Source organism: Dryobates pubescens, chromosome 9 (assembly GCF_014839835.1).
Source record: "Dryobates pubescens isolate bDryPub1 chromosome 9, bDryPub1.pri, whole genome shotgun sequence".
Classification (NCBI taxonomy): domain Eukaryota; kingdom Metazoa; phylum Chordata; class Aves; order Piciformes; family Picidae; genus Dryobates; species Dryobates pubescens.
In genome coordinates this window covers 33,048,072-33,063,186 of record NC_071620.1, presented here as the reverse complement: position 1 = coordinate 33,063,186, position 15,115 = coordinate 33,048,072, and the positions used below count along the sequence as shown (strand labels likewise).

The 15,115-nt window shown below is 43.9% G+C and overlaps 2 protein-coding genes across 2 annotated transcripts in view; one reads left to right on the top strand and one right to left on the bottom strand.

Moving 5' to 3' along the window:
- Positions 1 to 1,582: 1,582 nt before the first annotated feature.
- Positions 1,583 to 12,773, bottom strand: TPMT (thiopurine S-methyltransferase). Its single transcript, XM_009906600.2, has 9 exons — positions 12,750 to 12,773; positions 12,108 to 12,269; positions 10,082 to 10,174; positions 8,959 to 9,091; positions 8,468 to 8,520; positions 4,371 to 4,445; positions 3,575 to 3,660; positions 2,516 to 2,560; positions 1,583 to 1,698 (listed from the first exon to the last, which is right to left on the bottom strand). Exons 2-9 carry the CDS (start codon positions 12,248 to 12,250, stop codon positions 1,583 to 1,585), a joined length of 744 nt encoding a protein of 247 aa, XP_009904902.2. The 5' UTR covers positions 12,251 to 12,269; positions 12,750 to 12,773.
- Positions 12,774 to 12,856: 83 nt separating this feature from the next.
- Positions 12,857 to 15,115, top strand: part of KDM1B (lysine demethylase 1B) — a 28,495-nt gene continuing 26,236 nt past the window's right edge. Inside the window, exons 1-2 of the mRNA XM_054163990.1 lie at positions 12,857 to 12,901; positions 13,092 to 13,158. The gene's annotated coding sequence lies outside the window, so the exon portion shown is untranslated. The remainder of the gene's footprint in view (positions 12,902 to 13,091; positions 13,159 to 15,115) is intronic.

Sequence of the window (15,115 nt, the reverse complement as noted above, 5' to 3'; positions counted from 1 at the left end):
TCAAGAGGGGAGAGATTTTTTAACCTGGTATAGCTACAGTATTGTCCAGAAATTAAAAGCATCATAAATTAGCAGCTCCCAGCTTGCACTAGTCCATGGGCCAGTTCTTTTGTCTACCCCGCTTTGAAGCACCAGTAGCTACAGGCAGTATTGAGAGTGCTGTAGCTTGGGGACTGCTGTGCCAAAACCATCAGCCTCACTTGCAGCTTCAGCACTACAACATTCTAAAGGCTTTTACTTGCTTTTTTTGTTGTAATTGTACCTTTCCAGCATTTTCAAAAGAAGCTGCCAAGAGGAGTAGGTCAGGGTGAGAAAGGGTTTTGAGAGCCCCAAATTTTATTATACTTAAAAACTACAGTAGTATCCATATGGGAGTGACAGAAGACCTGCAATGGAAGATTTGGGTTCAGATGAACATGCAGCAGCTCTGTGGATTTTCTTTGAACCCTCTAAGCCTAAAAAACCCTTCGCTGGTTTGCCTGATCAAAGTTGCTCCTCGAGTGAAAGAGGGAACAGCACATTCACCACCAACTGCAGGGACATTTTCTCCCTACACTCTCTCCTTTATTACTATTCAGTTCACTTCCCTCTTCTCTTTCCTGCTCTGTCATAGTTCTCCCTTGGCGGTTGCTGCCAACTGGTTTTTGCCTGCTCACTGGCAGCTCATCTCTTGACTTGTAATCACAACTAATGGGGATAGAGAGAAACAACTTGTGCCAGCTTCCCGCCCCTCTTGCCCAGCTGCCCAGCCTGGCACAAAACCAGCATGGCAAGAAACAGCATTTTCAGCTGCCATAGCTCCTGGGGCTGCCAGCCGACAAGGCTGATCTATGGAACACCAATCAGACGTTATCAACTGGCAAGAGCCAAAAAGAAACAGAAACATTTCTTTTTACCAGCTCTGGCGATTTGAATAGATATGGAAGAAAAAGATATACTTTTAAATTGCTTGTTTGTGCAAGGAGCTTAAGAAAAGGCACATACATCCCAAGACAGTGAAGGCAGTTACGTAGGAGAGATGATTTGCTAAGCAAAATAGACAAATGAGGACAGACTGAAAGAGTTGGGGCTGTTCAGTCTGGAGAAGAGAAGGCTCTGAGGTGACCTAATTGTGGCCTTCCAGTATCTCAAGGGGGCCTACAAAGAAGGCTGGGGAGGGACTTCTCAGGATATCAGGTAGTGATAGGACTAGGGGGAATGGAATGAAGCTGGAGGTGGGGAGATTCAGGCTGGACATGAGGAGGAAGTTCTTCACCATGAGAGTGGTGAAGCCCTGGAATGGGTTGTCCAGGGAGGTGGTTGAGGCCCCATCCCTGGAGGTGTTTAAGACCAGGCTGGATGAGGCTCTGGCTAGCCTGATGTAGTGTGGGGTGTCCCTGCCCATGGCAGGGGGGTTGGAACTAGATGATCCTTGTGGTCCCTTCCAACCCTGACTGATATTATGATACTACGATAAAAACATTCCACAGGCATTTTTCTGTATTATGAAACCTGCTTCAGAAGTGCCCTAAAATGTTTCATTTCAGAAGGTGAGCTATAAATAAAAGCAAGATGGAAGGTAAGTTATTTTAATTAACTTTAATCAAGCTGCAAACTTTAGTATATATATCACCTCCAGAAAATAATCTAGTCCCCACTGTCTGTGTTTTTCTGAGAAGTCATCAACTTTTTGAAGACACTTTATTTCACAATGGTTGCCTGAAAAGGAAGAAAGAATAACAAATTATTATTCACTGAAAAATACAAACTGTCAGAGGACAAAAAAACCCCAAATCTTATTCACAGCTTTCCTCACAGTGACACAAACGCACTGGAGAAAACTTATCCAGGTCTTTCGCTTTGGGATGCAGCCATCCATGCCAATAACTCACTGCATGGTTTTCTGGTAGTTGTAAATTTGAAAGAAGTAGAACATCAGGAGGAAGCCATCAAGAGGAACCTTTAAAATTAAGTTCCTGACATAATTCTGACTTTCATTATTTTAATGGATTTGAGTTGCACTTTAAGCATTTTCTTTGCATGGCATGTTACAGTGGTATGCAGAGACCTCATATTAAAAGCAGGGTAGCTGGTGATAAAGTGCAAAGAGGGATAAAATGGTCAAACAGGACCAAGACGGCAGCTACAAGATCACTGCGTGCAGTATGAATCCCGGGAGAATGAAAAGATGCCAAGGGGGAGAAAGAGACAGCATCTGTCCCTTGGGTTTTCTTCATATCTTTTGAAGAGGTGAGTTTTCCTTGACAACAAAATCCCTGTGGCTAAAATGGTATTTATTTTTCCCATTACTTTTCCATGCCTCCACCCCTTAGATAAGAAGCAAATAACTCTCTATCACATGTCACAGGGTGGGGTAGAGACATATAAACATGTTGATCTGTTTTGGAAAAAATTCCTAAGGGTTAGTCAAAACCTGATCTAGCTGAGGATGCCCCTGCTTACTGCAGAGGGGGTTGGACTAGATGACCTTCAGAGGGTCCTTCCAACTCAGACCATTCTATGAAATATTACTTACCAAACAAGCTTTTAATTTCAGATTCAGGAACGTAAAACGGTGGGCCTGAAAGACAATGGGTGAAGGTGAAGCTAATCAGAACGACGACTCAAACACACTGCAGCAAGAAAGCCAGCTCCATCACCCACAGCACCTGGCCTGCCATGGGGCTCCACTATGTAGCACCATGTGCAGGAACCTGAAAACATCACATTGAAGAACTCATGGCACTTCAGTGGGCCAACAGACAGCTTCAGGTGTCACTGCTGCTGCATCATCTCCAGGCTGCAGCCATGGCAGCCACGTTGTCAGAAGCCAGGAACACACTGTGGATACAGCCACTCAGGGCACAGTGTGAATCCAGCACACAGTATCTTTATGCTCCAATAACATAATTAAAAGCCAAATGCTGAATAATGTCAGAAGGAGAACAATTAATTAAACAATTGTTGCTTATGATAACAAGACCTTTTTTTTCCCCAGGGATAATTATGCTGAAGAACCCAAAAGCAGCAAGAAATTTTGCTTGAAAGTTATAATTAACAAAAAAAATAATTATTCTTTTGAAATACCTCAGACCTCAGTAGGTAATAAAAGTTACAAAAGGGGAAAATATAGTTTACATTTTTACAGCATTTCTCCTCTTCCAAGCATATTCAGACCACGGTAGAGACTAGGAGGGAGGCACAAGACGGGGAACATGTTGGGTTGCAAGTACTGGGTAAACAGAGCTAAGGCAATACTCTTGGGAGTGATTGAAGCTCCCTGGGTCAGACAGGATGTTACTCTGAACATTCATTCTTCCAGCCTCACTATCATAGCCACACCTCCAGTTTTATTTCCCTGTTAATACAGCATGTCTGTCCTCCACAGACATGTTTGAATGCTAGAGTGAAGGCAAATGTAGTCTCAAGCTTGGAAAACCTCTGAAGTTTTTAACACACAGTTTTGGTGTGATCAGCTGACAAAAACTACACTGACAAAAATTCCTGGGGAAGATATTAATGCATCTACCACTTCCATATACAATCCGTATTAAAATACACGAAACACTTTGAACAAACAGTGCAAAGTACTCACCTTTGTGTTTGCTTGGATCATAGGAAACTGTAACGAGGAGGTAAGAAGATTTTTTCTCCATTAAGGTAATCATCAAACTGACATAGCTAAAAGGAGAAGGTTATGCTTTGTTATTCTGGAACTGCACAAACATTCACACACAGCACTCAAAATACTCATCAAAAGTAGTGACATGCACTTCCACGCAGAGACAACCTGAACTGCACAGAAACTAAGCAAAGCTTAGTTTGAATTTCCTGAGCATGAAATTTAGGTTACACAGGAAACATCTCAAACAAAGGTTAGTGTTTGCTCCTCATAAACAAGCATTATTTATTTTTTTTGCATATTCATCTCAAAACTAACAGACAAAGCACAGTGCTCATCTGCCACAGTCTCAAAAACAGTACACAATACAGTACTGATCTTTCCACAGTAATGTCAATTCAGGCTTATGTATCTAAAAAATCCTGGGGGTGGGGTCAAACCACATTTGTGTTGGCTATAGGCAAGAACAAAGGATTGGAATAAAGGGACATGAAGCATAAAAGAACAAGGAGAGGAGAAGCAGATAGGGTGAAAAGGAAATAATAAAATTCAGATGAGACTTCCAGCTCTGCTTCTGCTGGGTTGGAACAAACCATGCATTTCCCCCCCAAGAGGCAGGGTGGCTTCCTGAAGAAAGCTCAAAAATGTAGAATACAGCCCTCTGTAATGCTTGTGGTCACGAAGAACTTGTGTAGGTTAGTTCTTTAAATGAAAGAGGACTTATTGACAAGCAGCACATTAAAGACAACAACAAAACAAATTTACTAACCGTTGTCTGTCACGTGGATTCACAGCTACCAGAGCTCCTCTGTCCCAAACCCCATCAAACTTGCCAACTATTGAGCTACAGGAAAATGAGGAAAAGGCTTAAAAATAGTAAAAAGACATCTTCATTCACATACTTCTGTGAAGTCATAAAGATTCCCTAGCTAGCTGTGCAGATTCCCCACGATCTTTTTGTTAAAGTCCAGCATTTTCATGATCCAAACCAATATAATTTGGAACCCAAGAAAGCCCCCTGCATCATGGCCCTGCCACAACAGCAAAGAGGTGCTGGAATTGCTCAGGATTTCCCCATCATTAAGGAGTGCTGAGACAAGGCAGGGAGGAAGGAAATTAGCTTAAACACATCTGGGGTTACAAGTCTGAGGTTTTGGCAATCATACTGTTCAATGACCCTTGAGGCAGCAGCACTAATATGCAGTCAGCACATCAATATTTCTTGGTCACTTTCTAAAACCCAAGCATGATTTCAAATGCAGTTGCCTCAGTGCTTTGTTGTTATTGAGCTCAGCACACCCATTAATGTTAGACACCTCAGTTCCCAGCTACATGCCCAGGGCTGTTAGCTCCAGCATGCGATTGATTTAGTCTCAGAACAGCCAAGCTACACTGCTGCTTCTGGATATGCTGGCAGATGGCTTCAGTGACCACACCAAATCTGCAAATAGCCAAGACTATTGGGAAGTACCTTTATGGATGAATGGTAAGAGCAGTCATGGTGACCCTAGAAATGGGGGGAGAGGGGGAGGAAGGAAGAGTTTGTTTCTGCTAATTATTAAAATAGAAATTTGGATAATAAGGTAGTAATAATTAAATTGCATGATTTAAAGTAAAATCTGACGTAGGTTTACTTGATGAGAAATTGTACAACACCCTTTTACCTACTGGGAGGGCATCAGAGTTCAATTGCAACACTTCACTGGTTTTGGCTGGGGTAGAGTTACATTTCTTTGCAGTATCGAGTGTAGGGCTCTGGTTTGGATTTGTGCTGGAAACAGTGTGGTCAAGGCCTTTTCTTCTCCTCACTGCACCAACAGGTATGCTGAGGGTGCAGAAGCAGTTGGGAGGGCACACAGCTGGGACAACTGACCCCAGCTGACCAAAGGTGTACTCCAGACCATTATGACACCATGCTCAGCATATAAAGCTGGGTGGGGAGGTTTTTGTCTTACTGAAAAAAACAAAGATTCATGTAGGTTTTAAAAAATTATTTAACTGTTTCTATCTCAAATCACAAGTTTCTCTCTCATTTTACCTTTCTGATTGTCCTTGCCATCCCACCGCAAGAGGGAGTGGGCAAGCTGGGGTTAAACCATGACAATTCCTTCTCCCTGTCTGCTGCTCATTTCCTTGCAACAGCTCTGTTAAGTCTCTGGCATCTAACCCAGAGGCTGATCCTGTATTTCCCACTCTACTGTGATGAGAGATGGTATCTCTTTGAAGCTGTGACTTCTTTTAAAGTTTGCCAAGACTAAGCATCTAGTTTCAATAACAGCCTCTTAAACAAAAGGAAATGTTCACAGACAGCTAAACATGCAATGGGCACGAGGGGGACCAAAGCAAAGTCTAGTGGGTTGACAAACTTGGTCCTCTGAGGCTTGAAGGCTGTTCCCCCTGCACAGCTGAGTCTGCTGCATGACCCTAGGCAAGCTCCTGAATTTTTCTGCACTTGTTTTTGCTTACCAATTTCAACCTAGTCTAACTTGAATGGCAGCAGTGGCTCCATACAGGCATTTAATGTATTTTATTCCCCATTAATTTTGTCAGGGCCTACAGACATTACAAGCTGCAGGTAGTGTCATGCTGTGGCCATCCCCCAATCCTGGTCTCCTGGCTGCCCAGATCTCAGGGCCCTGTTGAGCATCGAGGTGCTCCCTACCTGTCTGCACATCCAATTTCCTTCTGAGGAGAAACAAGTCATGAGGAAAAAGTCAAAAAAGGCAGACAGCTTTTTCTCATCCCAATTGCAAAGGTGTTGGGAAATGCTCCTCTTGGGTGTCCCTTTCACTGCACCACTAGCCAATCTTTTATGTGATGTGTAGCATCAGAGATCACAGTCTAGTTACAACTAAGAAAAATTAATATGAAGCAGAAATTCAGGTATCTGCAGAAATACCACTGGATTTAAGCAGTTAAAGTTGTGGTTTTCTATTTCTGCATACATTTAACAGTTTTGGTTACAGTGGGTTATAAATTATTTTCAAATCCCCCCCACATATTAGGAAGTACAATGGTTGTGTAATGTAACTGTTTTACATATGTCCCAGATTCCCACAAAGAGTGGTAATTCCTGTTACTCTTTAACTAGTAAGAGTCTTTGAAATGTCTCATCCTGACAAAGGTCAGGAGCACATCTAAGTTCTCAAATGAACACCAGGCTGATGGAGATCAAAATGATTTATTAGCAGACCAGCCTCAGCAAGAGTGAAATAAATTTGATGTTCATAATTACTGGGTAGTTAATCAAATTGCCTGTCCACAGAAACTAGAAGAGTGTGTACATTTTTCTGGTCACAGTTATCTGCTGCCTACTGTAAGGAATGCAGTTCATACTTTCACCCAGTACAGAACCATGCATACAGAGCGTGTATGATTTATTTAGTGGATGACAAATTATGTAATGGACCCAGTAACATGAACCAAAAATATCATTAATTGCCTAATTATGATTTATTTCATAGTATTATTAATACCATGCTACTTGATACAAAACTTAGAACCATATTTTTCAAAAGTTACTAACAAGAAGTATTAGCAATCCCTGGGCAACTTGTCAACTCACAACAAGAAGGATGTATAGGGATTTACACAGCAAGCAGCTACACTGCAGGGACAGGACAGGGAAGAAAAAAGGCAGTATCTGCAATCACATTCATACACAGTCCATCTGTTCCAAGGTCCTCACTTTACAGGACTAGTTATATATACACACTATTCAAACCAGTGGGAGTCAGCAGCACCAGCAGAAGTATCAATAACAGTCTACTGTCTAAAAGACTTTGGGACTTTGGACTCAAGTAATACAGTATTATTTTCTTTTTTCTTTCCTCCCCCCCCACCCCTGCCCCAAGTTTACAGAATCATAGAATTGTTTTGATTGGAAAAGATCTCTAAGGCCATCAAGTCCAACTGTTGACCTGACACCACCACGGACATTAAACCATACCCTGAAGTGCCATGTCTACACCTTTTTTGAACCCCTCCAGGGATGGTGACTCCCCCATCTCCCTGGGTAGCCTGTTTCAATGCCTGACCACTATTTCTGGAAAGAAATTTTTCCTAATTTCCAATCTAAACCACCCCTAGCACAACTTGAGACCATTTCCTCTTGTTCTATTGCTTGATAGCAGGGAGAAGAGACCAACCCCCACCTCACCAAAACCTCCCTCCAGGTAGTTGTGGAGAGTGATGAGATCTCTCCTCAGCCTCGTCTCCTCCAGGCTAAACAAGCCCAGCTCCTCAACCACTCCTCACAAGACTTGTTCTCCAGCCCCTTAACCAGCTTTGTCCTTCTCTGGGCACACTTCAGCACCTCTTCAGGGAGGTTTTGCCCTGAAGATTGTAAAGAGTAACAATGATGTAAGGTACTTGAAGCCCATTGAGAAAAGTATGTTAAGTAAAGCAAGGGACACATATGATCAATAGGTGCATCTTACATATGCCTATGTTAATCAATGGTTTGGGGAAAAAATCTATTTAGTACTTAAAGACACTGCTTCTAAAAGATACCTCTGTCTATATCCTCTAAGCTACTCTGGGCAAGGCATTGTGTCAGGGTTTTGCTTCCTAGAACCCATCAATAATGTTACAGATAATTTGCTTTTACTGTAAAAGCAAATATGTTTTACTGTAACTTTCACAGGATGGCTCAGAACAAGAAGCCCATTTAAAGATATTTAGTTGGCATCTTAATCTAATGGTCAACAAAAGATTATTTTTTTTGTTGGAGACTGGTATTCACCTTTCTTATACAAGCTAACCAGAGTTTTCTTGTGAAGGCCTGTTCCAAATCTTTATAGCTGATTCAAATAAAATAATATGATGCAGTATTAATACATTGTAAAACTCACTGTGTAGTCTTACCTGGACAAATCATAAATACTGCAGCAGTACAAAGAAATGTTCCCAGAGGTACTCTACAATAAAAAGCAAAGGAAATAATCATTTAGCACCAATATATTTTAAATATGCATTTATAAGGGTGTATTTGTATCTCAAATACATGCTGTGAGGAACATAAATGGAGAAACATTTTTGTGTTTAATTTACTGAGGTACCTCCCCTGATTCCTTCCAGAAGTTCTGATCTCTTAAGGCACATAACTGTCCTGGTTTAAAAGATATGCTTTATATATATATAAATATATATGCTTTAATGTCATAAGAAAAGAAGGCCAAAGCAGTAAGTTCAGAAGAGCAACTTCTCAGTCCAAAATTACAATTCAGAACTTCCTTTCAGACCTCTTTAGGAGAGGTGAGTGATTACCAGGAAGACAATGGCATAAAAGCAGAATAACTTGTTTGCTCTGTTATGCTTGCACTGCATGATTAACCACACCAGTGTAGAATATGTACCTGCAACACTTTTGCTCCTGAAATCTCTGGGACTGGTTCCTCAAAATAAGGCAGATTGTGTTCTGTAAAAAATTCCTTCAGAGCTTGCTCACTGACTTCCACACCAACAACACTGTGTCCCATGTCCGCCAGCCTGCAGACAGAAGAAAGAGGTCTCGCATTTATGTGATGCCTGCAGGTTAGGCCATTACCAAATGTTCCTCTCCCATGCAGTATTTGCTAGGGATATCCTGGCTTTAGGATGCACTGATATCTTTAACCATGACTTTCTGAAGTGTTCGCATTTTACTGAACACCTGCACTCCACCATCTAAGCTTAAATTAGCACCACTTGACATGCACCTGACAAGGACTTACAGGTTTCATTTAAATTCAATGGATTATTAATTTATTTCTATGCACTCAATAAAACAAAGGTGATTACACAGAAAAGTTGCCCATTTCAGTTTACAGCAGTATGTTCTGAACTGCAGCAGGGTGGGGTATCCTCTGCACTGCTGCAGCTCTGTGCAACAGCAGCACAAGGCAGAGCTACAGTCAGCCTAGTGACTGGTTACCATGATAAAACCTGGTAACTGGGACTAACTGGATTCCTTGAGCATGCAGTTCAGTCTTGCAGTTTGCTTTGGGTCCTTTCCCTCCAACAAAAAAATGCTGGTTTGTACTGCCCCTCATTACAACTAAAAGTAAAATAATAAATGTAAAAAAAGAGGAAGTTCTATTTAGCCCAAATCACTCACATTCTCAGTGTGATGTGCCACATGGTCCCTTGGCAATACACTCTGGCACAAGCAGTCTCATTGTGGGCAATTTAAGTTGGCATTGCTACCATGAGAAGCAGCATGGTAGCTCCAATTGCTCTATCACAAATTCATCATTCCCTAAGCTGAACTCAGGATAATCAGGAGGACTTTTAGATTAGTGCTTACCCCCATCCCAGTTAGGCTACTATACAAAACACCAGCAAATTAAACCAAACATCCTCTTCCCTTCAGCCTCCAGTGACACTGCTTTCCTACCAGTCGAGATGTGTGACATTTCTGCTGGCCAATACAAGGGAACTCACCCTCTCCCTCTTTCCCCACATCAAATAAGATTTTTGCTCTTATAATCTGTGCTTTACCATTTCATCTCTACTGCTTTACCACAAAGTGGGAAAAATATCTTCAGTCCACTCCTGCCATTTAGGAGAACATCCAGATACTTCTGAAGGAGCCTGCAGAAGAACAAACACATTTTACTTGACACTGTATTTGTGCTAGCACATTAAAAGCCCAGTGCTACACCCTATGCCACTTGCAAACTTGCCACACAGGTTCTTAGTTCCATTCATTTCATATAATTGGAAATAAAAACATTTAAAAGAAAGAACATTCACCTTCCATTTACTTAGAAATTATTTTTTTGCTAGAAACAAACACATTTCTCATTGTTTCCTATTTGTCTTTTCAAGCAAACCAAACAGCTCACTTTTAAGAGGACCATAATAACAACTTAAACAGAATGACTGTTAAACATCTGTCTCAGTTAAATCACATCCACAGGTTTTAAATGTAAGTTGTATTAGTTGAAAAACTCTATGATCAGGTTTGCCCCCTTAGGTCCTTGTCTTCCAGTGCACAACAACTGCTCTGATCGTTACAGGGTGCTCCAAACCCCGCTTCCCCCACCTCCATCAGCAAAGGTTTGAATGGGGGAAGACAAAGATGCAAAATTGCCTTCCCCTCCCCACTGGGGACTTGGGGGACAGGTAAAAAGGCTCCATTCTTCCCACTGGGAGCTGAAGCCCCTCACATGTATTCACCTGTGGGAGAAGCCTGTGCTGGGATTTGGAACTGTGAGTGGCTGGGTTCCTCGTGCCCAGTATATACTGGCACTGGACACGTTGTCTAGGAAAATCATACACAGAGTGGCCAGAAAGCAGCCTGGGCCCTTGTTTTTGGTGCTCATTTTGGACTCTCTCTGCTCTCACTCTGGATTCGTGGCGGAATTGGAGAGATTAGCACTTGGACCTGGCTTCTCCCCGAACCTGCCTACCCTGGGGTCCTGCTCCCTGCCTGCTGCTGGAGTGACCCTGCCTGCCGTAACTCTGTGGCTGTTGGCTGGTGCAGGCCGGCAGTGCGGCTTCCCTCGCACTGCTCAGACAGTGCTGCTGGCCAAGCCTTGCCTCGTGGCAGCTGTGTCTAGGGACACTTTGATTTTGGCGGGTCCCTTTTCCTTTGGATTTGTGCCGCATCATCCACACATTGGATTATAAACTTGCAGTTCTGGAGCCTGCCACTGAAGAGAGTCCTAGAGTCTATCTCCCAAATCCTGCTCCATCCTGGTGAGTACAACCAGCATTCTCTTCGGCTTTCCCTAAGGTCCTGGCTTCCTCTGATTTTATAAGTGGGGCAAAGCTATTTTGTGGCTTGGCCTTTTCCATTTTCTGAATAAATTGTACATAAGCATCCTGGTAGAATTTGTGACCGAACAGAACCTGTAAATAAGTTTAATCAGTTTTGTACCTCATTTTGGGGTGGTGTTTTTGGGAAAATGCATCTATTTTTGTAATTCCCACCTTGTTAGTTTAATCCCAATCAAAACACTCTCCAGTTTAGGCCTCAATTTCATAACTCATGAACAGCAGCACAGAGCTTATGCATCAGAAAGAAGGTCACCCCTGAGTCTCCTCTTCTCCAGGCTAAACAACCCCAGCTCCCTCAGCCTCTCCTCAAAGGGCTTGTGTTCCAAACCCCTCACCAACTTTGTACAGGTACAGCTTGAAACTGATTTCCTTTTGTCAGTGCTCCATTTTCTATTAAGAATTTTTTTAAACTAATCAGGTTCACAGGAGAAGAGGAAACAGCCTCAAATTGTGCCAGGAGGGGTTTAGGGTGGCTATTATGAGAAAAGAAAACTCTTCAGAATGGTTGTGAAGGCCTGGAAGAGCCTGCTCTGAGAAGTCTTTGAGTCACCATCCCTGGAAACATTTAAAAGTCACGTAGGCACGGTGCTGAGGGACATGGTTTAGTGGTGACTTGGCAGTGCTGGGTTAATGGCTGGACTTGATCTTAAAGATCTTCTCCAACCAAAACTACTCTGTAATTCTATGTCACTCATCTCAGCATTTCTTTAAAAGCCTTAGGCAGCAGAGTAAAGGTACGTACGGATGCCCATGCTCCCTGTGAAACCCAATGTTACCCGTTTCCCATTTTTGCAGCCATTCCTCCTCAGTCACCACTCTGTCTTTCTGTGACCCAATATCAGAGCATTCCAGAACGCTGGACATATCTGCTGAGCCATCCATCATCCCCAGGGAGGGCAAGTGGCTGTGAAGAGAGAGAAAAAATACCCCCACCCAATGAACAGTTTGGAACCAGCTCTTATCTTCCAGAATCAAATAAAAATTTAGTAGAGTTTAAGAGATTTATAAATTGGCGACTCGTCACATGCAGCTGCATTGGATGCAATATTCTCGCTACCTATGGCTTCGGCCGGACTGTTTTCCCCGGGGTGAGGACTCTGGAACGCATCCTGTTTAAGGATGACGGGAGCAGAGGTGACCTCCCGTTTTGTACACATCTGGAAGTCACCCGGAGGCTGTCGGGCCCCATTGCCACGCGGGGACCGTAGGTAAACAGGGGGCATAAGCCCGGGGCCTTTAATTAAATCGGTAGATTCCGACACTTCTCTCTCCACGTCAAACCCGTGGGCAGACCAAGGGGGCGGGAAGCGGGGCGAAGGGGACCCAGAGGGGCTCACTCACCACCCCCACGGCGACCCCCGGCCCGGCTGACAGCTGCGGGTACCTGCGCGGTGGCGCCGGCGAGGAACGACGGGGATGGGGCGGTGCCTCCCCGCCCTTCCCCTCGCTACGCACCGCAGAGAGCGGAAGCGGTGGCAGTAGGAGGCGGGCTGAGGGTGCACGGCACCGGGGAGGAGGAGGATGGCGGCGGCGGTGGTGGTGAGTGACTCTCTTCCTACGGCTGCAGCGCCCGCCGGGGGCTCGTCCGTCGCCCTCCTCGGGCGGCGGGGCAGGTGCGGGCGCTGCCCCTGTCCTCACCTTCCCGCTTCTCCCTTCCTTCCTTTCCCCTTCTCTTCCCCTCCCTCCCTTCCTTCCCCCTTCTCCTCCCACCTCTCGCCCGCCGCAGCTCTAGCAGGAGGCGACGCGGACACGCGTGAATGTGGTCTCCGGTCCTCGAGTGACCCTGCCCCGAGGTGAGTACCAGGTGCTTCCCCCTTTTCCCCCCAGGACACTCCTGCGGTGACATCCCCTCCGGGACACCCTGGGGACTCCCCCTCTGGAGCCGCCAGCTGTCACAGTCGCCGACGGGCCGGGGCGGGGCGGCGCGGGGAGCCGGCTGTCAGCCCCCGGAGGTTTGACTGGGGCTGAGTTCTAACGTGGTGCCACCTTCCCTGGTTGATCAGATTGCTCTCGGTTCCTTGCTCTCGGTGTCAGTGTGTGAGTGTGGTGTTCTTGGTTGCTTTTTTTTCTCCTCTCCCATAGACAAACTTGCTACCAGCTGTGCAGGTCAGCCCCAGCACGCTTTCCATATAAGCGATGAATTACAGACGGGTGAGATGTTACGGAATGTGACAGCATATTATGCATCCCTCTTGCTCCCCTTTGAAAGGGCTTATTTTCACAGCCAATAAGAGAACGTTTGTAGGATGCAGTCATGTAAAGCTTTGTAAAGTAAGCGGTGTTTGCTTGTTCTTCAGAAATCTGTGTTTTTGGGAGGAGGGGTAGTGGGGACAAAGTGTCATACAGCTGCAAGACATGGCCTTGCTTACGGTTACATGCATAAACTGATATTCTTTCTTCCCACCTTCTTCTTCCCCCTCTTGGAGTGTTTACAGCAAAAACATGTTTGTGATCTGTTTGACTTGGCCTCTGCCTTTCAAAATGGGAGGTCTCTGCATCTTAAAAATCGTTACCCATCTTCTTAGTGAATCCTAACTGCTGCCTTTTCTTTTTTCTAACCCCACAATGAAGTAGCTGCGTGTCCTTTTACCTTCTTGGATGAAGGGCCTCATGTCATTAGCAGACTGTGATCACCTGGTAGTCACCAAAATGAGTCATCTGGTGCTTTGCTCGGTACCGAGGTAGTTGGTAGCCTGACTGTAAAGGTAGCAGTAGGAACGACTATTTAGAACCTAAGGTAATACAGACAGATACTGTTGTAGTGCTGATCCTGAAGGAAAGCTGCTGAGGCAAAAAGCCACCATTTCCTGGGGCATTACATAGTAGTTTAAGGAAGTCTCATGTAAATTAAACTGGTTGGTTTTCCTTTCTCTACTCTGATGTCATCCACCCCCATACAGTGGTAAGTTATGGTGATGTTTTTGGTCTTTTTTAGGTAATAAAGCTTGACTTAATTCTTTTTTCCTCTCTCTAATTAGCTATAATTTTGAGGGGAGGGGAAGCACACAAAAACGAAAGTAATTTTTGTGTTGGGTTGTCTGAACGAATTTTTTTCGTATGTGGTTACTATCATGTGATTTCTCTTCCTCCCCCAAATCAATTTCTTCTATCTTGACAGGCAAATGAAGCACTAATTTACTTGATTTGCATCAACTTAATATGAACATTTGCAAAACTGCCCAATCTCTCCTCTTGTTACCTTTACTTTTAGCAGAATTCCTGAACAAAGCTATTGCTACCATGGCCATCACTCTTAGCTTGAACGAGGAGTATGCAGCCTGGAACAGAGAGAATTGAGAAGTCTCAGATACATTTAAATAAAATAAATTACACACTGATCCTTCCTGCAACAAGATAACATTCATGTTGTGGTGCTGTAGTATTACAGGTTTATTTCCATTTCCTTCATCGTGGAACTGATTTAGACTTAATTCTTCCTCTAGGATGTCTTTATTTGTGTTTTACTCCCTGTGAAAAGAATGCCTTTGAGAATACCATTTTAAATATGCTTTCATATTTCTGTGGCGTACTTTCTCACACTCCATGCTTTCCAGCATGGTAAACTGGGCTTCTCCATGTTTCCACTGAGGTAGTCAGACAGCTCTAGAGCTGTCTTGTGGCTTAGACCTTTTCTCCTACAGTGTGCTTAATGTATTGTGTTCTGATCGCTATAGTTGCAGTGCAGCTGCAGTTTAGACTTTAAATTCTGATGCACTTTCATAGGAGTGTGTGCAAGTCTTGGAACAGGTC

Excerpts from the sequence above, each read along its gene's own strand:
- TPMT (XM_009906600.2), bottom strand. The coding sequence starts at position 12,250 with ATGATGGATGGCTCAGCAGATATGTCCAGCGTTCTGGAATGCTCTGAT. Across the intron at positions 10,175-12,107 it reads CACAGGGAGCATGGGCATCC|GCTCCTTCAGAAGTATCTGG; the intron begins GTACGTACCTTT and ends GTTCTTCTGCAG. Across the intron at positions 8,521-8,958 it reads CAGGAGCAAAAGTGTTGCAG|AGTACCTCTGGGAACATTTC; the intron begins GTACATATTCTA and ends TTTTTATTGTAG.